General features: G+C 56.0%; 2 protein-coding genes across 3 annotated transcripts in view; one reads left to right on the top strand and one right to left on the bottom strand.

Annotated features, from left to right (window-relative positions):
• Nucleotides 1-407: 407 nt before the first annotated feature.
• Nucleotides 408-10092, top strand: CKM (creatine kinase, M-type). The gene is made up of 8 exons (XM_079759838.1): nt 408-540; nt 2497-2706; nt 3493-3647; nt 4232-4364; nt 6193-6364; nt 7947-8070; nt 8542-8731; nt 9233-10092. Exons 2-8 carry the CDS (start codon nt 2514-2516, stop codon nt 9409-9411), a joined length of 1146 nt encoding a protein of 381 aa, XP_079615964.1. The 5' UTR covers nt 408-540; nt 2497-2513; the 3' UTR covers nt 9412-10092.
• A 1928-nt stretch (nt 10093-12020) lies between these two features.
• The window catches only part of MARK4 (microtubule affinity regulating kinase 4), a 30820-nt gene continuing 17777 nt past the window's right edge, over nt 12021-25063 (bottom strand). The window contains exons 12-18 of one of the 2 annotated variants that reach the window (XM_079759961.1): nt 24805-24964; nt 21424-21641; nt 19217-19320; nt 16928-17206; nt 16682-16761; nt 15727-15771; nt 14000-14206 (exon numbers count right to left, since the gene is read on the bottom strand). In XM_079759961.1, the coding sequence (XP_079616087.1) occupies nt 14142-14206; nt 15727-15771; nt 16682-16761; nt 16928-17206; nt 19217-19320; nt 21424-21641; nt 24805-24964 (951 nt within the window). In that variant the 3' untranslated portion in view covers nt 14000-14141. Of the gene's footprint in view, nt 14207-15726; nt 15772-16681; nt 16762-16927; nt 17207-19216; nt 19321-21423; nt 21642-24804; nt 24965-25063 lie in introns of both variants that reach the window. The other variant, XM_079759960.1, reaches the window with a different exon arrangement.

The following is a 25063-nucleotide window of genomic DNA, read 5'->3' as shown; positions in this document are numbered from 1 at the left end:
AGGCTCCCAGCGGCTGCCGGGTCCCGGCTCAAATGGGGCCGCTCCCTGCACCGGGCGAGGGTCACACCGCTGGGGCCTCGGCTCCTCCTGTGGAAACACTGGGTACCTGGCCCCGGTGGCCGCGGCGAGGTTCCCCCCCCCCCCCCCTTCGGCAGGGCTCAGGTCAAGGCCACGGGGACTGAGGAGCGGCCCGCGCAGGGCGGGGCCGGGGAGGGGGCCTCTACGTGCCGGGACGGTTCCTGTGTCCCTGGCGGGGAGCCAGCCGCTCGCGCCAGCCCGACTCAGCACTTGGCCAGGGGATCAGCTGGCTGCGCTGCCCGGGGAGGCCCATAGAAGGCCTGGGGCTGGGCGCAAGGCCTGCCTGGGTCCAGGGTGGGCACGGTGCCCGGGCAGGAGGTGAGAGGCCCAGCTGCCCTCCAGCCCCTCCCAGCCAATGGCACAGCCCAGGCCCCACCTATATAAGGCCGGGGCTGCAGGCGCCTCCTCCGGGTCAGTGTTGCGTCCCGGACACAGACAGCCCTTTCAGCACAGCCCAGACAGGTACCGGCCGCCGTGGGAGCCGGGGTGGAGCCGGGGTGGGTCGGGGCAGCCCGGCTGTGGAGGGGCCTTGCATGGGGCGTGTGCCCCACACCCTCCTGCACGCCCCCGGGCAGCGTGGGGGAAGGTTGACCTGTGTCTGTGAGCCCCCAACCTCTCCTGGGACTTGTGGCCTCCATGGCACAGGGTGCTGGGGAGGGACCCTGGAGAGGAAAGGAGACGTGACAGCTGCCAGCTGCTCCCCGGCGAGGGGCTGTGGCTGGTCTGTGCTCCGATGGTCTGTCCCCAGCACCGGGCTGGGCGCACGCCGGGAGGGTCTGTGCATCACCTGCCAGGGTCTTGGCATGTGTGACCGTGTGGGTCCCTGCTGTACCTCCCACAGTGCACCGTGTCTGTCTGCCTTGCTGTGGCTCCTGCTCGGCGCCTGTGTCCTGGGTGTGTCCCTGAGCTGGGGGTGCGGAGGGACTGTTTATGGTGATGTGTGTGTGTGGCTCTGGGGCTATTTTTGCTCGGGTCTCTCGGGCTCACCCGCCTCGCCTCAGCGCCTTCCCCTGGCACTGCCCCAGCAGGGATGGGGGTGGGTGCACCCGCTGAAGGGGGGTTTCTGGGCTGGAAGCCCTTGAGCCCTGAGGCCTGGATGCGTGTCCTCCCGGCCACCCTGGCCCACCTGTCTCCTGCCTGCTGACTTGGTGCAAGCCGAGCCCCTGGAATGTGGGGAGTGTAGGGGGAGGAGGTGGCAGCTGGGGGCGGGGGGGGGGGGCGGGAGGAGAAGGAGTCTGCCAGACTCTAAAAATAATGTCCAACCCTGGACAGCAGCTCCTAAGGTCTTTCACGGGTCCCGCCCCCCCCCCCCCCCCCCCCCCCGCCCTCAGCCTGATGCCTCAGCCTTCGGCTTACCCTGGTCCCAGTCTTCCCACCATCCTATCTGCTTCCCATCCCCGGAGCGGGGATGAGCATCCCGCTCCTGCCGCCACTGCTGAAGGGTCCTTCTTCTCCGGGTCTTGTGAACAAAAGTAATAATAACAATAATAGCAACCATCCCCGTAGGTACAACTCGACGCCAGAGCCTGTGCTCAGCCGGCCCATGCCTGAGCTCAAAGAATCCTCCCGGAAACCCCCTGGGGAAGGCTCCGTGCACAGGCGACAGAGGCTCAGAGAGGCTGAGCAACTGGCCTGGGGTCACACAGCAGGGAAATGGCATAGGTGGGGTTTGAACCCAGCTCTGTGGGCCCCAGAGGCTGAGCTTTTCTTCCCGACGGAGCCCTGCAGGAGACTTGTCAGCCACAGAGGTGGGGGCAGCCACCCAGCCCTGCTGTCCTCCCTGCCCTCACTCCTTGACTGAGCACCCAAGAAACTTCAGAGCGTGTCCGTTCTCTGCTCACACGCATTCCCAGCAGCACCCGCCACCTTTTGGCCAGCTCCTCACACAGACCTTTAAAACAACAGCAGCAGCAGCTGCGCAAAATAAAGGCTGATTGTGTGGCAGGCGCTGTTCCGAGTGCTTTACATACATTAACTCCTTTAATCCTCCCAACATCCCCGGAGTGAGTGCTATTCTGACCCCTGTTTTAAAGATGAGTAATTTGAGGCACAGAGAGGTTAAGCAACCTGCCCAAGGTCACACAGCTTGTAAGTGGCAGAGCTGGGATTGAAGCCAGGCTACCTGATTCTAGGACCTACCTTCTTAGTCATGCCACAATGGCCACTCCCGCCCCAGGGTTCCCCCTCCTGGAGAAACTGAGTCTCTCCCAAGGTTATTAGTCCAGCATCACCCACGGATGTGTGGCAGAGCTGGGATTCTAACCCAAGACTCCCGATGCATCCTGTCAAAACGCAGCGGCTCAGAGGGGGCCCCTCTTGCTGCAAGTCACACCGCACAGGAGTGAGGACGGCCGCTGTGCGTTCCCTGGCTGATCGCGGCGGGAGGCGGTGACCTTCCGCTCCTCCTCTTCCCTCCAGGCCCCCACGCCGCCGCCATGCCGTTCGGTAACACCCACAACAAGTACAAGCTGAACTACAAGCCGGAGGAGGAGTACCCGGACCTCAGCAAGCACAACAACCACATGGCCAAGGTGCTGACCCCTGACCTCTACAAGAAGCTGCGGGACAAGGAGACTCCGTCGGGCTTCACTCTGGACGACGTCATCCAGACGGGTGTGGACAACCCCGGTGAGCCTCCGGAGGGGCGGCCCGGGAGGCTGCCGGCCAGGCCTCCACCCTGCCTTCCCGCCTCAGTTTTCCCATCTGTGAAGTGGGGACCATAGACTCCTGGGGCTGTTTGAGGAACAACCGAGTCTGTGCGTGGGAAGGGCTTGGGACAGGGCCTGCCCCCTAGCAAGCCACTCGCTAAGTGCACAGGAGTCTCCTGTGAGACTCCCCGAAGCCCTTGACCCGCCCTGGGCCCGGACGGGCTAGAGCGGCGCGGGCACGGTGAGCGCCGGCGTCTGGCGGGGCTGCTGCTGAGCTCCTTCTCCAAGGCCACCCGCCACGGGGACCAGGTGGCAGGAACGCAGGCCCCAGCCTTGGCCCGAGCGCGTCCTGGGGTGCAGGAGAGAGGCCTGTTTCTCCTCCCCGAGCGCGTCCTGGGGTGCAGGAGAGAGGCCTGTTTCCCCCTCCAGGAAGTCAGGGGGCCGTGCAAGTCTCTCCTGTGTGGAAGCTGAGAGTCTAGAACATTCTAGGGGGAGGTCCCTGACCCGGGACTGGGGAGAGGTGATATTTGCAGCACCTTGTGCCTGGGCCCCTGGGCTCCTGCTTCTCCTTTGCCCTGTCCCAGCCTCCTCACCCACAGCCTCCTGACCTCCCCCAGCCTCCCCTCCGATGTGACCTCTTCTCTCTCTCTCTCACACACACACACACACACACACACACACACACATGCACGCACACACAGTCCACACCACACCCAGAAGCCCAGGCTGCTGGGGACCAGCACCCCTCACCTCACCCGACCCCCAGGTCACCCCTTCATCATGACCGTGGGCTGTGTGGCCGGCGATGAGGAGTCCTACGTGGTGTTCAAGGACCTCTTCGACCCCATCATCCAGGACCGGCACGGGGGCTACAAACCCACCGACAAGCACAAGACCGACCTCAACCATGAGAACCTCAAGGTGGGCTGCCCTGGGGGGAAGGGGGCGGGGAGGGGGAGGACAGAGTGCAGAGGGCGGGGAGGAGAGCCAGAGCCAGAGAAGATGCCGGCGGGAGGGCACCCAGAGAGACAGAGACACAGAGATCAACAGACGGAGAGACACAGGGAGAGGGACAGAGGAAGACAGACAAGGAGACAGAGGGACAGCAGGGAGTGGAGCAGGGGGGGGGGGAGGGAGGGAGGGAGAGAGAGAGAGAGAGAGAGAGAGAGAGAGAGAGAGAGAGAGAGAGAGAGGAGCCAGGCACAACACAGACATGTAGAAAGGGAGAAACAGAGAGGATGGACAGAGTCAGAGACGGGGGAGAGACAGGGAGAGAGATGAAGAGAAACAGAAGCAAGGGAAGAGTGGTATGGAGAACAAACAGGGACAGACAGATGGGAGAGACAGAGATGGAGAGACAGAGAGACAGAGACGGAGAGACAGCCAGGGCGAGAGGTGGGGAGAGAGGCTGGGGAAGGAGGAGTCACAGGAAGCAGCCGAGAGCCAGAGGGACCTGGGAGGGTTTGGGGGCACCGCGAGGCCCTGACACCCCACCTGCCCTCCAGGGTGGAGACGACCTGGACCCCAACTACGTGCTCAGCAGCCGCGTGCGCACCGGCCGCAGCATCAAGGGCTACACGCTGCCCCCCCACTGCTCCCGCGGCGAGCGCCGGGCTGTGGAGAAACTCTCCGTGGAAGGTGAGCCCCACACCACCCACTGCCGGTCACCCAGCTCTGGCCCTGCTCCTCCCCGGGCAGATCTCTGGGCCCCCGGGGACCCCCGTTTCCTAAACGTGCAAGCTGCTTGGGAAACCCTGGGTGCCTGGTGAGTGACAGGACAGCAGTCCTCCTGGTGGGAGTGCTGAGGGGCCCTGAGCAGGTCCACGCGGACACCCAGTCCCCCAGCAAATGTCTGCGGCCGGTCTGGTCCTGTGTGTGGAGCTGGGGCTCCCAAGATGAGTAAGACAAAGTCACTGCTGTCAGAGCTGCCAGCCCGGTGGGGAGATGAGAGGAAACACAGAACCCAAGGAAAATGCAAGCCAAAAAACAAGGGGTGTGGCCGGGAGTGACGGGTGTACTGGGGAGGCCCTCTCGTGAAGAAGGGGTTGGGGCCTGACTGATCAGAAGGAGCCCACCTTGGGAAGAGTTCCGGCAGGTGGGACAGCAGGTGCAAAGGCCCTGAGGTGGGAGGAAGCGCAAGGAAGCCACCGTGGCTGGGGCGAGAGGGTGAGGAGATGAGGCAGAGGGGCCGGTGGGCAGAGCCGTGTGGGCCGTCAAGAGGGCGCTGGCGTTGACTCTGAGGGAGGCGGGAGCCGTGGGAGGGCGGTGAGCAGAGGAAGGACAGGTTCAGATTTACATGGAGCCCTCTGGCTGCTAAGTGGGGGACGGACTGTGGGCAAAAGTAGGAGCAGAGAGACCACGAGGGGGCAGCCATAGTGGTCCAGGGGAAGGGTGCGGGGTGACAATGGGATGGGAAGAAAGAGTATGTTTGGAGGTTGAACCATCAGAACTCATGTTTAACAACTGGCTCTCAAAAAATAAAAATAAAAAGCTCTGATTTGCAGCAACTGCCAATTTCTGTGGTGTAAATTCTCCTACGATGGCCGGTTTTAAGTTATGATGTCATACAGAGATGGGAAGAGATGAACAGTAGCACATCAGCCTATAGTATTTCCACCACACAGCCATGGTAGATGAAGATAACTTCAAGAACATAGATAATAGTAAATATAGTAAAATAGGAAGTTAGAGTGCTGAGTATTTACCACCTTTGGTTTATTTTAATTTTTAAAATATATTTTTATTGGTTCCAGAGAGGAAGGGAGAGAGAGATAGAAACATCAATGATGAGAGAGAATCATTGATTGGCTGCCTCCTGCACGCCCCCCACCAGGAATCGAGCCCACAACCTGGGCATGTGCCCTGACCGGGAATCAAACCGTGACCTCCTGGTTCATAGGTCGACGCTCAGCCACCGAGTTATGCCAGCCAGGCTACCTTTGTTTTAAATATAATTTATTTAGTTGTAAGATTATTTTAAATTATATAGTATATTTTATATGATATATAACATATAGTATAAGATACAAATAATATATATTATATAACTAATTATGAGTTATATAAATATGCATATGTTCAAATATACTTATTATATACATAATACATATTTATCATACATCTTATAATTTTTACTGATGGCTCCCCAAATCCTGAGGCTGTCTTATCTGGCCAGCCAGTAGGAGTGGCACCCCCACACTAATGCCTGCAGGTGGGTTGGACGTGAGGGTCCAGGGAAAGGGAGAATCATGGTTTCTGGCTTGAGCACATGATGTGCCTGGCAGACAGGGGAGGAGCACGTTTGGGGGGTCATGAATTTGGGATTAGACGCGGTACTTAGGCACCTTTAGGACATACACGGGGCCAAGGCCCAAGCCCATTAGGGGCAGCAGTGTGGGATCCCCGGGGCCTTCACACCCCGCTCAGGAGGGACAGGCTGCTGACCACCCCTCCGTGTGCCTCTCAGCCCTCAACAGCCTGACAGGCGAGTTCAAGGGGAAATACTACCCTCTGAAGAGCATGACGGAGCAGGAGCAGCAGCAGCTCATCGACGACCACTTCCTGTTTGACAAGCCTGTGTCCCCACTGCTGCTGGCTTCCGGCATGGCCCGCGACTGGCCCGACGCCCGTGGCATCTGGTGAGACCCCCTGTCCCAGGCCCTGCCCTCCCTCCAGCCTCCTCCAGTCCCCCCGTGATCCTTCTCATTCCTCCCCCAAAGCCAAGACCATAAGTAATTGTGTTTTCAAGGACCAGAGAATGACCTCACCCCCACCCTTGCCAACCCTGTGGTCTGTGGGACAGCAGGTGCAAAGGCCCTGTGGTCTGTGTCACATTTTGGGAAACTTGGACCAGAGAAGTGGCAGTTAGGACCTTAGACTTGAATGAGACTCTGGGTTCAAATCCCAGTGCCTCCACTGACCGGCTGGGTGACCGTGGGCACATCACTGAACGTTTCTCTCCCCAGGTTCCCATCTATAAAATAGAGATCACAATACTTCATAGCTGTGGGTTCTTGTGAGGGTTAATGAGTTCATGTATGTAACATATAGAAAACAGTGCCTGCCACATAGTAAGTGCTCAGTACACCTTGGCTATTAGTATGATCTGTGTGTGTGTGTGTGTGTGTGTGTCTGAATCCTCACCGGAGGATAGTTTTCCATTGATTTTTTAAAATATATATATATTTTTTATTGATTTTACAGAGAGGAAGGGAGAGGGATAGACTTAGAAACAATGATCAGCTGCCTCCTGCACGCCCCCTACTGGGGATGTACCTGAAACCAAGGTACATGCCCTTGACTGGAATCGAACCTGGGACCCTTCAGTCGGCAGGCTGATGCTTTATCCACTGAGCCAAACCGGTTAGGGCTCTATTGATTTTTTTAGGGAGAGTGGAAGAGAGAGGGAAAGACAGAGAGAAACATGGACGTGAGAGGAACACATCGATTGGTTGCCTCCTGCACGAGCCCCAACCTGGGCCTGGCCGGGGAGGAACCTGCAACCAAGGTACATGCCCTTGACTGGAATTGAACCTGGGACCCTTCGGTCCCTAGGCCGACGCTCTATCCACTGAGCCAAACCGGCCAGGGCTAGTATGATCTTTATTACTAACTGCTGTTGAGAGTAAGGCTTTCTATAAACCTCTGAATCCCTGATTCTGATAGTCATAGGTTTAAAAAGGTTTTGAGAACCTAGGTTTCAAGTGAAAGGAGAGCGGAGAGCGGAGGGCCAAGATTTACAGATAGGATGATTCTAAGATTTCAAGATTTTCAAGATTTTTAGGTTCTAAGATTCCACTCACTTCAGAGTCTGGGATTCCATGGTTTCAAACATTTTCAGACCCGGAAGTGTTACGGTTCTAACTGAGACGGTTGCCCGGATGTCATAATGTGATAGATTCTTTGGTGCCCAGACCAGATGTAGGATTTCCAATATTTATCAATCCTGACTCCGGGCTTCTGATGCTGAGATTCTAAGAGTCTGTACTTTAATGCTGTTGTTCAATCACTGAAGATCCTGAGTCCTTGTTCCCAGGATTTGAGCTTTCACAGGTCACGTGACCCTAGTCTGCAGGTGTAGGCTGCGATTCTGCCAAGCACAGGCCGCCTCCTCCTGCCCCTCAGCCCGCTGCCCTCTAGCGGTGGGTATGTGTTCGGATAGGGGGGAAACGGGGTCCCCGCGGAGCTGATTCCTTGGCCTCTCGCTGCACCCCACCCTAGGCACAATGACAACAAGAGCTTCCTGGTGTGGGTGAACGAGGAGGATCACCTCCGAGTCATCTCCATGGAGAAGGGGGGCAACATGAAGGAGGTTTTCCGCCGCTTCTGCGTGGGGCTGCAGAAGGTGGGTGCCTGCCCTGGCGACTGACTTCTGACGCCACCCGGAACGCCCCACCCCCTTCGCGAGGCCCCGCCCCTCGGAACCCGCCCCGCCCCAAACACCAGCCACCAGCCCACACACTCCAGCCGCTTCCCAAGGCCACGCCCACTGGCAGCCGGCTCCTCCCTATGCTGCCCAAACTCCGCCCCTTCAGACGTGTCCAACCCCATTTCGCAGGCCTCGCCTCCTAGGGAACCCCCAGGCCCTACCCCGCCACACGCCAGCCCCGCCCCCAAGAACCCAAAGCTCCGCCCTTCAGGATCCTGCTGTCACCTGTGCCGTCGGTCCTTTCCTCTCAGAGTTCCCCAGCTGCGCCCCCTCAGAACCTGGCCCCCACGCACATCCTCAAGTCCTGTCCCTTCCCACTCCGTCCGGGTTTGGGGGTGTTTGGGGGCGCCCGCTGGCGCTGATCCCTGGTCCTCTCACCTGCCTCAGATTGAGGAGATCTTCAAGAAAGCCGGCCACCCCTTCATGTGGAACGAACACCTGGGCTACGTGCTCACCTGCCCCTCCAACCTGGGCACCGGGCTGCGCGGAGGCGTGCACGTGAAGCTGGCACACCTGAGCAAGCACCCCAAGTTCGAGGAGATCCTAAGCCGTCTGCGCCTGCAGAAGCGGGGCACAGGTGCGGCCCCGCCTCCCCGCGCCGCGCCGTCGGGGGCGGGCCTTTTTCGGTGGCGGATGGGGAGTTGGGGTGTCCCCGCGAGTTCTGAGGGTCGGCAAGGGCTGCCCCTCCGAGCCTCAGTTTTTTCCCCTGCAAATGAGCATCAAAACAGCTTACCTCATAGGCGTCGGCATGATATCACCATGGTTACATAGTACACACTGTGCATGTCCCCGCCCCCTAGGGGCTTCAGTTTCCCAACTAAAGGGGCCGATGGTGGGGATTGGATCCCAGTCGGCCCGGCTCCAGAGCGCACCCGTGCCCACCATGCTACGTTTTCTTGCTGGATAGTAGGGGGGCGAGGACTAAAGGCGGAGGTGTGGGCCCGCGATGGACAGCCACTTAGGAGGCTCTGCGAGTATGTAACCCTCAGTACAGGCGGCGGTCTGGCGCGGGGGCGGCGTCCCGGGCCCGCTCGGCACCCCCGCTCCCTCCTCAGGCCCCCGCTTTCTGCTCCCGCAGGTGGCGTGGACACAGCTGCCGTGGGCTCAGTGTTCGACGTGTCCAACGCCGATCGGCTGGGCTCGTCCGAGGTAGAGCAGGTGCAGCTGGTGGTGGACGGTGTGAAGCTCATGGTGGAAATGGAGAAGAAGCTGGAAAAGGGCCAGTCCATCGACGACATGATCCCCGCCCAGAAGTAGGCGCCCAGCCCGCCCGCCGCCGCCCGCAGGAGCCCCAGCCGCAGGGAAGGCCCGACCCCCTGGAGACACGCCCTTCCCCCGGCCCCGCCCCCGGCCCCCAGGCCGGCCTATCATGGTTTGGTCCCCGAGGGGCCCCACCCAACCAGAGTTTCAACCAATGGGCTCCGTCCTCTGGGTTCTGGCCAATGAGAAACCTCTCCTTTCCCCAGAGCTCTGCAATGGAGAGCGTCTACACACGTGGCGCTCATGCTTTTTTCCACTCAAAGCAACGAATAAAAGCGATGGTGGCCTTAACTTTGTGTGCAAGTTACTGAGGGAGGAGGAGGGACTTTTGTCACTGGCTGCTATGTGACCTCGAAGTGGTTTGCCCTCTCTAGGCACGTTCTATCCCAGATGAGGCAAAGTTAGGTTGCAGAGTGTAATCCAAAAACTTTAAGGCTCTGTAGGGAATCTGAAACCCGAAGAGGTGTGGCCCAGGGTCAGATAGCCACGCGTGGGCCCTTCCCAACCTCGGCTCCTGCTCACACTTGGCTCAGATCTCAAGCACAGGGTGCGCGAGGGGAGGGAGAAACCCAGGCCCCAGTGCCCGAGACGGGAAATTGGCACAGGCTTCCAGCTGAGCCCGCCTATGCATGTCCTCACCACGTGCACCTGTCACGCTTCCGCTGGCCTCCTGTGAGGTCTGACTGCAGCCCTCTGCGTTGCTACCCGTCTTTTCAACTTCCCTTTGCCCAAGAACCTGCCGTAGATCCCGCGCCTCTCAAAAGGCATTCCTATGATTAGTCCAGCTGGCACGCACTGTTTGCTGAGGCTCATTTTTTCTGTTCTTTTCCCGCGGTTCCTCTATATACGCTTTGCTCCTTACACTTGCAAGTTCCACCTTCATGTCTTTGCGAAAGCCGTTTCCTCCTCCAGCAGGGACTTGGGGCAGAGTATCCCCATGAAGTCTTCAGGGACTGGCCTTTTGGAGAGCTTGGTCCCGAGAAGGAGCAGGAAGGAGGGAATTGAGGCCCAGGGAGCCCCAAGAATCCCCAGAGATGACAGAAAGAGGAAGGTTAGGAGCGGCTCCAAAGGTCTAGCCATGCAGGCCCATCAGCTGCCAGGATGTCCTTTACAAGATTGTCCCAACTGAGGACCCATCACTAAGCCCGAGGCCACACAGGTCACGACACTGCAGCGGGACAGGCTGAGTCAGTCAGATCTGCAGACCAGGCGTCTGGCGGCTGCCATGCCCACCCTGCCCATTTTGCCTTGTATGTCTTAAACCCACCCTTTTTCTCCCCCGCTTCGGTCGGTCCTGCCCCCACCTCTTCCCTCCTCTTTTTAAAATTCATTTCTTGATGAGAGAGATCTGTTGTTCCACTTATCTATGCATTCACTGGTTGCCTCTTGTATGTACCCTGACCGGGAATCAAACCCACAACCTTGGCATATGGGGACAACACTTATCAACTGAGCTACCTGGCCAGGGCCCTCTTCCCCACTCTTCTGGGGTCTCCTTCCCTCCCTTTACAGCACAGACCTCCCCTTGCTCACCACCAAGGGTTCCCCAGGGCCCTCAGAACAGGGCCCAGGCCCCTCTCCACAATCTGCAAGGCCCTGTCCAGCCTCCTCTCACGCTGAATCATATGCCATTTGCTGAGGAACCTGCACCCCCTTGCTTCCCAGCCAGTCAGTCACACAGGCCGCACCTCACCGCCCCACCTCGCTGCTGCTTTCAGGAAGCCCTCGGTGGCTGAGGCTGGCTCCCTTTTGGACCCCCACCCCACCCCCACCCCTCCATACCAGCCCTGCCCAGCCTGGCTCAGCACCAAGGACACAGCTGCCTCCTTCACTGAACCGAGCCCTGAGGGCAGGGCTGGGGCTGTCTTTGTCACCACCGTGTCCCCAGCACAGGGCTGGTTCCCCCACCCCTTTCCTGGCCTCTCAACTATAAACGACTTCCAGCAGTTTGCTATTCTGGCCTCCGTAAAACAGGGGTGCCTTTCTGCCCCAGCCCCTGAATTTTTCAACACCGATCACTCAATCTTTGCCACCCTTTATTCCTCATGACTTCCCCATCAGCCTCATGAGGAGCTAGGGTTGACCCTACCATGCCCCAAGTGGGCAACTGAGGCACAGTGAGGGCTCTTCCCTGCACACAACCCTCATGGCTCTTCAGTGCCTGGGATATAAACCCAGCTTGCTCACTCTGGCCCATAAGGTGCTGGGTGAATAAGACCTGCCTTCCCGTACTAGACAGTCCTCAACTGCTTGTCTATTAAATTTACACTGAGTGGCCCGGTTATTATGATCTCTGAACGCATAATAATCTGGCCACTCAGTGTACTTCTCTTGAGTACCTCATTTATTTGATATCAAAGATACTATAAATCATGCACCTGATCAGTTTTCCCCTTTGCACTGGCTGATAGAAAGCTCAGGACAAATAGGTGGTTGATCTCCAGCAAAAGTCTAGATTACTTTTGGTACCCATTTGAGATACAAATACACTGAGTGGCCAGATTATTATGTGTTCAGAGATCATAATGATCTGGCCACTCAGTGTATATTTTTGTTATTCCTCATCTGAGGATTTTTCCATTGTTTTTCAGAGAGTGGAAGGGAGGGAGGGAGAGAAACATCGATGTGAGACACATCAATTGGTTGCCTCCCGCATGAGCCCTGACCTGGGGGCAGGGAACAAATACACAACCCAGGTACGTGTCCTTGACCGGGAATCGAACCTGTGACCCTTCAGTGCACAGGCAGATGCTCCAATCACTGAGCAACCAGCCAGGGCAACTGCTTGTCTATTGAACTTCCATTTCCCAGCTGTTCAGGACTCATTGGCTTTCCTCTGGGAAATCTCTACATACAGCCCTTGCCACCTGAGTCTCAACAATTGGCTCAAGGATGATCACATGACCTATCTGAGCCAATTAGAATCTGTCTTGGAACTTTTGCTGGAAGTTGGCAATAAGGAACTTTCTGCTGTAGGAACTAAACTGGAGCGATGAAAGTTGGAACTGCTGGGGTCACTTTGCCAACAGGGAGTGTCTACTGGATAAAACTACTAGAATGAAACACACTGGAAAAAAAAAAAAAAAAAGCAGAGATGAGCTGGCCTGCTGCCTGGACCCAGCCACACCTGAAGTCAGGCACCCCGACTATTAAATAACAAGCAAACAAAGAGCTTTTGGCTTAAATGTAGATGGATTATTAGTCCTAATTCAGCATTGATCTTGCTAATTCTCTCCCTGCCACGCACACACGTAGCAGCCCCACTAAATTACCCACAGTTCTCTGAAGATATACCATGCATCCCGGCTTTTGTCCAGGGCATTCCCAATACCTGGTTAACTCCAACTCACCCTTCAAAACCCAGCTCTGGCATCAGTTCTTCTGGAATGCCTTCCTCAACCTTTCTCTTCTGGGATCCCCAAAACAATGGTTTCTTTAGTGTTTGTCATAACCCATGACCCCTGTACACAGGGCTCCTTCCGTCTCCATGTCCAGCACTGGGCCTGGCACGGAGTAGGCACCGATCAATGACTGTTTATTGAATAAATGTACTACTGGAGTAGGAAGTGGCTTAGAGCCCAGTATAACATGTGGGTGGGCACGTGAGTGGATGAATGGGGGTCCCACCTAGGAACTGGGGGCCTGTGGATGAGGCTGAGTTCTGTTTTACAATCATCCTTGACCCTCATACCCCCACTGCTCCCATTCTGCAGATGAGAAGACTGAGGCTCAGAGAGGAGAAACCACTGGCCCAAAGTCACACCCCTCCTCTTCACCTCACTTGTAGATGAGGGCAGGGAAGGAAAACCCCAGGGACAGCGTGGAGGAGGGGGGACTTTCCTAAGTTTATTGGACAACAGGCTGCAGGTGAGGGGGCTGAGAGAGGAGGAGGGTCGGGGTGTAATAACTTAAAAACCGGAGGCGACAGCGGCAGCTCCTCAAGAGATCTCTGCAGAGGGAGGGCGTGGGGGTATTTACAAGGATTTGTACAAAGTGCCCCGCACCGGCCTGGGGCGGGGAGGGGAGTTCGAGCACGAGGGGCAGGGAAAGGGAAGGAGTCTGCCTCTGACCCCCACTCCCAGCCCCCAAATTCGCCGGTCTACAGGCTCAGCAACTCTTCCTGCCCCGGCCCAAGGCCTAATCCTTGAACTGTTGGGAGGAATGGAGAAGTGTCCTCAGTTTTCCTCTGCCCCTGCCCTGCCCCGAAGTCTCCTCAGGTGCCCGTTGCAGGGTGTGGAGGGTCAGGACCGGCTGAAGGCGCCCCTGCTGAGCCCACTCACCCTCCTCTCGTGCCGAGCATCCCCAGAGAACAGCAGAGGAGACAGTCTTTGCCCCCAAATCCAAGTCAGAGCAACCGGGGGGGGGGGGGAACGACAGGGAGAATCCCCTCCGCGACCCCTTTCCTCCCGCAGAAGTGAAGGAGACGAGGAGGAGGACAGGACCCAGGGCCGTGGCTCAGAGCTCGAGGTCGTTGGAGATGCGGGTGACGAGGGTGCGGAAGGCCAGGGCAGTGCCCGCCACGCGCCGGAAGAGAACTCCCCGCAGGCCCGGCCGGGGCAGCTGGCAGACCTCCACTTCGAAGTGGGACAGGGGCTCGGGCCCGCCCGCACCCCCGTGCAGGCAGGCCAGCAGGAACGGCTGTGGCTGGCGGCAGCGGCAGCGGGCGGCCGCGGTGGCCTGGCGCAGAGCTGCCATCAGGGCCTCGGGTGGGCGCGAGCTGGTCAGCTTCACACTCCAGGGGAATCGGAGCAGCCGGGGGGCGGTTTCCGCTTGATCCCAAGGTAGATGGCAACTGAGGAGGGGAGATATCAGAGGTCACAGATGGGAGAGGAGAGGAAGGCAACCCGCGGTCCCCTCTTCAGGACAGACTCCTCGATGTCCCCTCGGAACCTGTCACCTTGTCACCCCCAGTGCAAACTTTCAGCTGGACACACAGCGGCCACCCAGCCGGGGACCACATTTCCAAGTCTCCCCTGCAGCTGGAAATGGCCTTTGCCTCCAAATCCCAGGAGGCAAGTGGAGGTGACACGCGTGCACCTGCACATACATCACTCCTTCGGCGGACACTGCAGGCCTGGACCCTCGTGCCCATGTCCTGTGAGCTGTATCAGCAGCATGAGGCAGCCTCTCCTGTGAAGGTGGCCACAGGCTCTAGAGCAGTGGTTCTCAACCTTCCTAATGCCACGACCCTTTAATACAGTTCCTCATGTTGTGGTGACCCCCAACCATAAAATTATTTTCGTTGCTACTTCATAACTAATTTTGCTACTGTTAATGAATCGTAATGTAAATATCTGTGTTTTCCGATCTTAAGCAACCTGTGGGTCGGGAGCACTGTGGGCATTTATTAGCTTGTGTGTGGGGAGGATCAGGGACGACACATGTTCTGCACTGGGAAGAGGGCCCCGCACAACAGAGAAACATCCTGCCTCGAGTACCAAGGGTGTTCCTTCCGGGAAGTACTGCAGATCTAGTCTTTCTGGTTTAGGTGGGGCTGACTGCCTCTCAGTGCCAAGGGTGAGCACACGACTCAGTCCTGGCCAATGAGAGCATTCCATCTCCCTGGCCACTGTGATTGGCTCAAGGATGAGCACATGATTATATCTGACCAATCAGAATACTCCATCCTTCCGGCCATAGGTATTGGTTGGACATGTGACCAAGCCCCAGCCAATGAGAGTCAGTCCTGGGACTTTGTTGGAACTACTGGGGCAGCTCTTTACTTCCATTGGTGGGGGGTCTCTAAACTAGTATCCTGTCAAACTAAAGTAGGGCTTGGCAAAGTATAGCACTGCTTGCTTTTTGTAAATAAAGTTTTATTGGAACGTAGCCAGACCCATTTGTTTGTATTGAATATAACCACTTTTGTGCTACAATCACAGAGCTGAATAAGCCTGACAGACAGACTGGCCCTCAAAGTCTAAACTACTTTCTACCGGGGCTGTTAGATTCTGTCTGTCACCAGCGGCCCAGGCTGCTGGCCACCATTCTGCTCACTGGATGAGAGGAAAGGAGGTGTGATGTCAACAGGGGGAGGAGCTGGTTACAGATGGGAGAGGCTGAAGTTAGAGAATGTCAAGAGGCGGTGCTCAAGGATGGGGTGGAAATGGTGGACAATCGGCAGAGCAGAGAGGAAGAGCTGCTGGTAGAGAAGGGAGGGTCACGGGGGGATTTAGGGAGTTGGCCTTAAAGGATGAGACTCAGTGCCATCTAAGGACCAGGGGGAAGGTGGGAGATGCTGAGGTAAGTGGGGTCTGAGGCACGTGAGGGAGAGGGATGGTGTGGCAGTCAGGGGTAGGCACATGCACTTACCTTGTGACCTCAGGTCCCCCGATTCTCTCAGGTTCGTCTGAGACCCTAGGGGAGGAGAGGGGGCCAGAGTGTTTCACCTGGACATAAGGAGCCTCCTCTCCCCCAACCCGCTGCCTCCCTGACTCTGGCAGCCCTGCCTTGGCCCCGTGCCTCCCTGCTGGCTGGAGCCGGGCAGGGGAGGGCCGAGAGTCGGGATTTGCTCTCCTTTTCCATTCTGAGATGGTTAGTGCAGGTGGTAGGAAAGACACTGAAGAATTTGGAAGACAAAGAAACAGGCAGGTGGGCAGAGACCCACGTGTAGAAGGGGCGACACGCACACGCACCAATGACACCTCCTCCGGGAGGCCTGCCCCGTGTAGAGCCGCACCTTCCCTTCCCCACACCCCTGACCCCCTTCCCTGCCCTAGTTTTCTCTTTCGGACTTGTCACTACCTGACAGTCTATGTATTTTACTTATTTACCGCTCACTGTCTGGGTCCCTCAGTGGAATTCTGGCTCTGCCCGGGCAGGGCTTGGCAAAGCACATCTTGTTCACTCTACCCCAGGGCCCAGGATGGTGCCAGGCACACAGCAGGTGCTCAGTGAGTAATAATGGCAAACATTTATAAAGCGTTTTCCAAGGCAACATTCTAAGCTCGGTCCATAGATCACCTCATTTAGTCCACACAGCAACCCTATGAGGGAGCTGCTGTTATTACTATCCCCATTTTACAGAAGAGAAAAGTGAGGCCCAGAGAGGCTGAGTGACCTGCTCAGGTCACTCAGCAGAGCTGGGGTCTCAACCTCCTGAGTCTGGCTCCAGAGGCCAGACTATTGTTTATTAAATGAGTAAATGACCGCACATACAGACCCCCTCTCCCACTCACAGCACCCCTCCCCCCATGCCTGCACACACAGCTCGGACATGCGGACAAGGAGGCAGAGCCAGTGAGAGCAGAGGGTGGACAGGACTTACTGATCTTGGATCCCTGGGGCAAAGAGGCGCCCGAAACGCAGCGGTTAGAGTTCTGCCGTTTAGAGGGATCGAGGGTCACCCTGCAGTGTGAGGAGGGAGTGAAGGGTGACGGAGGAGGAGGAAGATGAGGAGGAGGAAGTGGAAGAGATGATATCGAGGTAAAGGAGGCAGAGTTGAGTAGGAGACAGGTAAGGCCCCATCAGCTCCCAACCTCGACCCCTGCCCCCCATGTCCCGTGGGACTCACCTTCGGGTCAGTTTGGAGGTCAGCTTGGTGAAGAGGTTGGTGGTGGGGCGGGGCCGCCCGGTGGGCAGGGGTGTGGCCTCATGGGCCAGTGTGGGAGAGGCAGGGGGCCCGTTCTGCACGCCCCCGCTTCCCCCGCTCCCTGCCCGCCGGTCCCGGACCTGGCCACCGTGGAAGGTGCTACGGATGGTGGAGCCCCGTGCCAGGCGGCTCCGCTCCCCTGATGGGGGAGCCAGGCTGTGACTGGAAGGGGAAGCGGGGGGCACCCGAGGGGTACCCGAGCTGTGGGCAGAGAGGAACAAGTCAGAGAGGGACCCCAAGGCAGTCCCGCGGATTCTTCCCTGTCCTGAGATCAGAAACTCCTCCCAACCAAGAGCTCAGAGAAGGGCGAGTTGTGCACTGTGTCCTGCCCCGCCCCCTCCAAAGGCACCCCTCCTTAACCGTCCCTTCTTCAAGCTCTGCCCGCTCCCAACTGCCCCGTCCCAGCCCGTTCTCCAAACTCAGCCTTGAATAGATTCAGATACACTTTTGGACGAATCCTTTGCTATTTGCCATTCAAACCTTAGGAGCCAAATCAACTTTGCAAATACTTTGCTATCTCAACTTCCATTATCCAAACTTGGGAAATGAATAGATGTGTACGTCAAGGGTATCTATATTCATTGTAATAATTTCTCAACAGGTGAAAATAAAGAGGAGGGGACCTGCTTAGCTCTCTCAAGATGGTGTGTGAGCAGCGGTGGCCCCACTGTCCCAGAACCCTCCTCCAGCCCCTCCAACACTCCCAGTTCTGACAGCAGGGCCCCAAACTCCAATCTCCAGCCTTCCAGGGGCCCAGCACCAGCCTGGGTCTCAAAGAGGGAACCATGACTGGTGCAGATACCATTACCTCTCCCCCAGAATCCATCTTTCTTGTTTTTCTATAGTAATCAAACCTTTAACTAAGAGCATGAGTACAGCACAGGGCCACCCGGCCAGAGACTACATTTCCCAGCCTCCCTTGCAGCTAGGGGTGGTCATATGACCATGCTCTGGCCAATAGAATAAAAACAAAAGTGCTTGGTACTATTGCTGGGTCTAAAAAGAATGCTGTTTGCCCTCTACTTACTTTCTTTTTTAAAAAAAAAATATATCTTTATTGATTTCAGAGAGGAAGGGAGAAGGGAGAGGGAGATAGAAACATCAATGATGAGAGAAAATCATTGATTGGCTGCCTCCTGCATGTCCCCTACTGGGGATCAAGCCCGCAACCCAGGCATGTGCCCTTGACTGGAATCGAACCTGGGACCCTTCAGTCCGCAGGTTGCCACTCTATCCACTGAGCCAAACCAGCTAGGACTGCCCTCTGCTTTCTTTCCGCCCCTCTGGCTGTTTGGGAAATGATGGCAACTGCTGCCGCGGCTGAGACCCAGATCTGGAGCCTCATGTTGAGATTGGCGGAATCCATCTGGGTTCTCAGAGGACTCAACCTCCACCTCATTTAAGCCATGACCCCTTGGGGTCTCTTGGTTTCAGCAGCCGAGTCTATAACCTAACTATACACTGTCTCTCAACTAGAACTGGAAGGCCATGCATTACCATGGTTACAAACACAGACTCTAGAGTCAGTCTAGAATATTTGCTTCTTGACTCACCAGCTGTGTGGCCCTGGACAGTTCATTTAACTTTTCTGGATCTCATTTTCTCAGCTGTAAAGTGGAGACCAGGATCTACCTCACAAGGTTAAGGGCATTCCACCAGCTAAGGTGCAGAGGCCTGGCACAGGGTTCCTGCTTGATGAGTTATTATTTTTACATCCCGACAGTCCTGGTGGGCAGGAGTGTCACTATCCCCAAGTCCCCCTCCCCCCCACTCCTGGACTTGAACCCTGACATGAACAAATTCATTCCCTTTCATCTCCAGCCAGTCTGCACTGGTTCCCTCACTCGCCAGCTGAGAGAGACTGAACAGACACGAGCAAATAAGTTTGAAAACAAGCCAACCGGAGGATGTGGAAGCTGTGACATTCTGGGCTTCTAAGTTCTAAAAACGGATCATTCAAAAAAAATAAACTCAGATTTCTACGGCTCGTGGGCAGGGAACAGGGCAGACTGCTTCCCTGTGCTGACTAATTAATGAAGGGAGGAGGACTTTCAGGGGAGTCTGCGAGGGGGAGGACTCGGGCAGAATCTGCCAAGGGCAGGGCAGATACATCCACTCCCCAGCACCCATGGCACCCCTGTCCCCCAACATCTACCCACCTCAGATCAAGGGGGCCCTGCTCCCCCTTCTCCAACGCCGCCCCCTCCATACCTGTTTTCTTTGCCATTTGGCAACAGGGACGGGCGCTCAGCCCCTGGGCGTTCCGTGCAAACGTATGTGTTTCTGCGGGTCATCATGCTGGGAGGGAGGTTGTTCTGTGAGAGACAAGGCCAGGAGGGGAGTGAGGGCACGAAGGGACACTCCTGACCCCTCACGTTTACCCTCTCTGGCCTCCCTCATGATGAACAAGAAGAGGCCTGTGTGTAAACTGATGGTTTACTCTGGGCTAAAGAACCCAGACACGAGGTTCATGGCCATCCCAGCAATCCAGACGGAGTCCCAGGAGGCCCAGGGCTGGGAGGAGGAGGGTCGGGGAGGCTCCAGGGCAGCCCTGTCCACCTCTCCCGCTCCACCCCCCCTCCCCCCCCCCCCCTCAGTGCAGACCAACCAACTTGTAAAACACATTCGTGCTGCACGGTGTCTCCGCGTTGCCTGTGCACAGACGGTCTCATCTGCTTGGATATTCCTCCTACCTCCCCCCTGACTCACTCCTGTGTACAACTGAGGTGTCACTTCATGATGTACCCCCACCCCCAGCTCCAGACTGAGTCAGGGGCCGCCTCTGGCCTCCCCAAAGCAGCCTTCGTCACTCTGTATCGCAACATCTGTTCACATGCGCGTCCCTCCTCACAGAACCGTGAGCTCCCCGAGGACAGAAATATCCGCCGGGATGATGCCGCCTCACACCGCACTGGGAAGAGCGCTCTCTCCTCTACTCCAGGCTGTTGGTCCAAGACGGGTGTTTTTATGTTTGGAAGCATTCCGCCAGTTCAGAGCCATCTGTGTCTGGAATTTTCTTTCTGGGAAAGTTTTAAATTATGGGGCCGATCTCTTTAATAAGAACACGCGACTGTTCAGGTTTCCTGTTTCTTTCTGTGTCAGTTTGGATCGCTGTGTCTTTAAAGGCATCTGTCCATTTCATCTCAGTGGTCAAATCTATTGGCTTAAAGTAGTTCCTACTACCTTCTTACCATCTCTTCCTGCTACAACAGAGTCCCCTTTTCACTCTGAGAGTGGCAATTCGTGTTTGCTGCCTTTCTTCTCAACCAGTCCTGCTCGGGGTCCAGTGCTTCTACCAGTCTTTCTAAGAACCAGCTCTCGGCTCTGTTGGTTTTCTCTAGTTTACATTTGTTTTCCCTTTTATTTTCTTCTCTCCTATTATTTCCTTCCTTCTCCTTTCTGGGGGGCTAATTTGCTGTTCCTTTCCTCCCTTCTGAAGCCGTGGGTTTATGTGAACACTAACAGTAGCTCTCAATGAGCGCTTACTGAGCCAGACACTGTGTGAAGTACTTTATGTACAAGATTCTCTTCTCACAATGACCCAAGTTTTTTAATGAGTTCATTTCAAAGGATGGAGTCCTAAAGCTCAGAGAGGTAAAGTCACTTGCTCAAGGACACACAGCTCATCGGTGTCATTCAAACTTCGGTCTCTATGGCTTCAGAGTCCGGACCCCTTTCCTATTACCTGCCTGCACCCGGGTCTCCCACTGTCGAGGGCATTTTGTTCCCTCCGCTGCGCCATACCACGCCAGGAAGCTACAGAAGCCAAGTGTCACACTCCTCAGACTCGTCGGCAGCTCAGGTTCTGGACAGGAACGGGTCCTGCCAATCTTCGCACTCATGAAGCCCCGCCTTCTGCTCTCACAGGCCAGGTCCTGCGGTCTCTGCTTCCGCAGGCCCCATGCCACCTCCCAGGTGCTGGAGGTCACGGGGCCTCTGGCTGAGGGTGAAGTCCTGGAGTCTCGCACTGGAGCCATGACGGTGTGTGTGTTCTGGAATTCAACTGTGCTGCAGGCAGCGCCAGAGGGGGCAGCTCCTGGTGGGTCTGGCCCGCTGACAAGGTGTCATTCCCACAGGTCCGGTCCTTTGCCTGTTCTCCAGCCCTTCCTACAATTTGGTAAGCACCACACCCGTTCCCTGTATTAAATCCTTCCTGCCCAAAGCACGCTGTAGGCCTCCTTCGGACTCTGGATGCTAATTTACATATGAGCATCGAGCACAAGATCAGACAGAGGGAACGCTCAGCAAAGGTTTGTTGAATGAATGAGTGCGTGAACGGATGCAACAAGGAGTCCTGTGTGGTGGTCTGGGGAGCAGGATGGGAAACGCCAAGGTCTGAAAAACGCGAGCCCAGTGGCATCTGTAGGCCGGGCCTCAGTGGTCGCAGCCCCGACCCAGCCCCAGCCCCGGCCACTCACAGGGGTGCTCGTGCTGTCCTTCCGCCGCTCCGGGATCTCTGCTTTGTTGGGGTTGTGGGCGCTGCTGACCATCGGGCTGGACGGGGGCAGCCCTCGGCTCCCGCTGCCCGCAGCACTGCAGCTCGCCTTCCGGCTCGGCAGGCGCTCCTCCTTCAGCTCTGCCTCCCCCGTGCTGGTTGGGCTGCGCTTGGGGTGCAGGGGTGCGGGGGATGGGCCGCCTGGTGGAGGGAGGGGACAGTTAGGGTGGCATCACCTGGAAAAGCCAGAACCTACACTGGGTGATCCTGGGAACCTCAGCATTCCTCGCCTGGGCCATATCTCTGCGTAGGCCTCTGACAGGGGCTGTCAGAATGACCCAGAAGCTCCAGGGTGACACGCTATGCACGGCATCATTCTTTTCTTTTAAGGTCCAGAGACTGGAACAGCCTAAATACCACTGAACAGGCGAATAGTTAAATAAATCAAGATATTTCCACACAATGGCATACTATGCAGCCATTAAGAATGAGAAAGTTCCACCCAGCTGACGTGGCTCACTGGTTGAGCATCGACCTATGAACCAGGAGGTCACCATTTGATTCAGGTCAGGGCACGTGCCTGGGTTGCAGGCTCAATCCCCAGTGTGGGGGCATACAGGAGGCAGCTGATCCATGAATCTCTCTCATCATTGATGTTTCTATTTCTCTCTCCCTCTCCCTTCCTCTCTGAAATCAATAAAAATAAAAAAATAAAAAGAATGAGAAAGCTCTTTATGTAACAATAGAGTGATCTTCAAGACAGACTGCAAAGCAGGCCTACACTGTGCTATCATTTGCATAAAAAGGAGAAAAGTGCCTATCTATACATATCTACTATATCTCCTTGTTTATACATGAACATCTCCAAAGAGCTATCATCTGCATCAAAAGAGGAGAATATTACCTTTACAGTAAATTGTTTACATAATATTTGTATCTTTGTATGCCCCTTTTCTTTCTCCTTTTCATCCTCTCTCTCTCTCTCTCTCTCTCTCTCTCTCTCTCTCTCTCTATATATATATATATATATATATATATATATATATACACACACACACACATACATACACACACACACACACATTTATTCACCCAAGGATATTTTTCCATTTGATTGATTTTTGGAGAGAGTGGAAGGGAGGGAGGGAGAGGGAGAGGGAGAGCGAGAGAGAAAGAGAGAAACACCACTGCAAGAGAGACACACTGATTGATCGTCTCCCGCACGTGCCCCAACTGGGGCCAGGAATGGAGCCTGCAACCCAAGTACGTGTCCTTGACCAGGAATCGAACCCAGGCCCTTCAGTGCTTGGGTCGAGGCTCTAACCACTGAGAAACACTGGCCAGGGGTACCTCATTATCTCTCTATAAAACCCTAATATGCAAATAGACCGAATGGTGGAACAACCGTACAACTGGTTGCTATGACGTGTGCGGACCACCAGGGGGCGCGTGCAGAACATGGCAGGCTTCAGCCACAGCGGGATGGTGGAGCAGGTGAGCAGGGGCACCAGACCAAGGCAGGGTGCCGGTTGCTGTCATTGGGGCGAGCCTCTGCTGGTTACAGAAAATTCTTCTTCTTCTTTTTTTTTTTTAATATATTTTTATTTATTTCAGAGAGGAAGGGAGAGAGAGAGAGAGAGATAGAAACATCAATGATGAGAGAGAATCATTGATAGGCTGCCACCTGCACGCCCCCCACTGGGGACCGAGCCCACAACCCAGGCATGTGCCCTTGACCGGAATCGAACCCCGGACCTTTCAGTCTGCAGGCCGACACTCTATCCACTAAGCCAAACCAGCTAGGGCTGGTTACAGAAAATTCTTTGCTTCTGCGCCGGGCGCTCACACCTGCTGCTGGCCCTGATCTCCCCTGAGTGCTTCTCCACCTCCCCCTGCTCCTGAGGGGCGATCAGGGCAGCAGCCGCTGCTCGCACCCGCTGATGGCGCTGGTCCCAATCGCTCCACAAATTTGTGCACTGGGCCCCTAGTATATTTATAAATAAAACCTCTTCAAAAGAATGTATATAATCAATGTGCACTAAAATAAACTCTTGAAAGTTTAAAAACAAAGAATGTATATAAAACCAGTAACAGTGGCTGCTCCAAGGAGAACGGGTGGGGGTGGGGCTCGCAGAAATGTGCTGCACGAAGACTATCTTACTGTTTACCCTTTGCGTACCACCAAGATTTAAAGCCTGTGATCGTTTTAATTTCAAAAACAGATCTGGCCCCTTAGAACATCTGAGGAATTTATGGTTTTAGAACCCGGGGATTAAACATGTTCTGGAACTTCAGAGAGTCAGAACTGCTAAATCCTCAGGAACCTTAATGGTCACCGTCCAAGGACCGTAATCTCTATGACGACAGAGGGGCACTGACAGATACGGGCACCGGCAACGATCCTTTCCCTGAGAACCCTGGGAGCCCAGGTCTCCCCGCGGGGTTTGAGGGGGCACAATGTTCTACCATAGGATGTTGGAGTCACAGCCTCTCTAGCACTTTCTGGGCCAGTCTTGCTATTTAAAGGGGTGGGGGACCCCTAGCTGGTGTGGCTCAGTGGATAGAGCGTCGGCCTGCGGACTGAAGGGTCCCCAGCTCGATTCCAGTCAAGGGCACATGCCTGAGTTGCGGGCTCGATCCCTAGTGGGGGGCGTGCAGGAGGCAACCAATCAATGATTCTCTCTCATCACTGATGTTTCTATCTCCCTCTCCCTCTCCCTTCCTCTCTGAAATAAATAAAAAAAATATATTAAAAAATAATAATAAAGGGGTGGGGGAGCCCTGGCCGGTGTGGCTCAGTTAGTTAGGCATCAACCCATGCACCAAAAGTTTACCAATTCGATTCCCGGTGAGGGCACATGCCTATGTTGTGGGCTCGACCCCTGGTAGGGTGTGTGCAGGAGGCAGCCAATCAGTGTTTCTCCCTCTCTCCCCTCTCCCTTTCTGTCTAAAAATCAATAAAAAAAACACCTTTACAATAAAAGGGGTGGGTAAAGGAGACCCAGAGTGGGGAACGGCTTGACCTCCCGGAACCACACACTTCCTGCTCAGGTTGGCTGAGCTACTGCCCCTCCTCTCCGGGTACAGCTTGAGAGAGACCGGGAAAAGGATAAGGTGAGACAAGTAAGAGAGGAAGGAAAAACCGAATGAGCAGAGAGGAAGTGAGACACAGACAGCGCCTGCTCGGGGTCTGGCTGCTTTTCCAGCCTCTGATCCTTCCCTGAGCCTGGCTGTGAGTTCCTGCCTCCACGGTCCGTGCGGTACGCCTGCATCTCTGTAAGAAAGTCCTCTCTTGGAGGCAATCGACGCGAGCGGGTTCTGTTGCTTGCTACCAGGGGCCTGACTGAGGGTGGGCCGTACTCACAGAAGTCGCTGTGCCGGCGCTGGCGGTGATAGGTGGAGGAGGAACTCCGTTGCCCTTTGCTGTGGCTGGTGCCTTTGCTGGCGCTCGTTCCATTGGTGGTGTCGCTGGGCGCCCGCACCCTTGCCAGGGCCAGTGCCGGTGCGCCCCGGTCCCCACCCTCCTGCAGGAGGACAGACAACGAGCCTCAGCCCCATGTTCTCTCTGCCCCAGAAGTCCCTCCAGCCCAGGCACCCCGAACCCCAGATGCCCCTGGCGCCTC

This window comes from Cnephaeus nilssonii (genome assembly GCF_951640355.1).
Source record: "Cnephaeus nilssonii genome assembly, chromosome: 20".
NCBI lineage: Eukaryota > Metazoa > Chordata > Mammalia > Chiroptera > Vespertilionidae > Cnephaeus > Cnephaeus nilssonii.
This window is presented reverse-complemented; position numbering and strand designations above follow the sequence as displayed.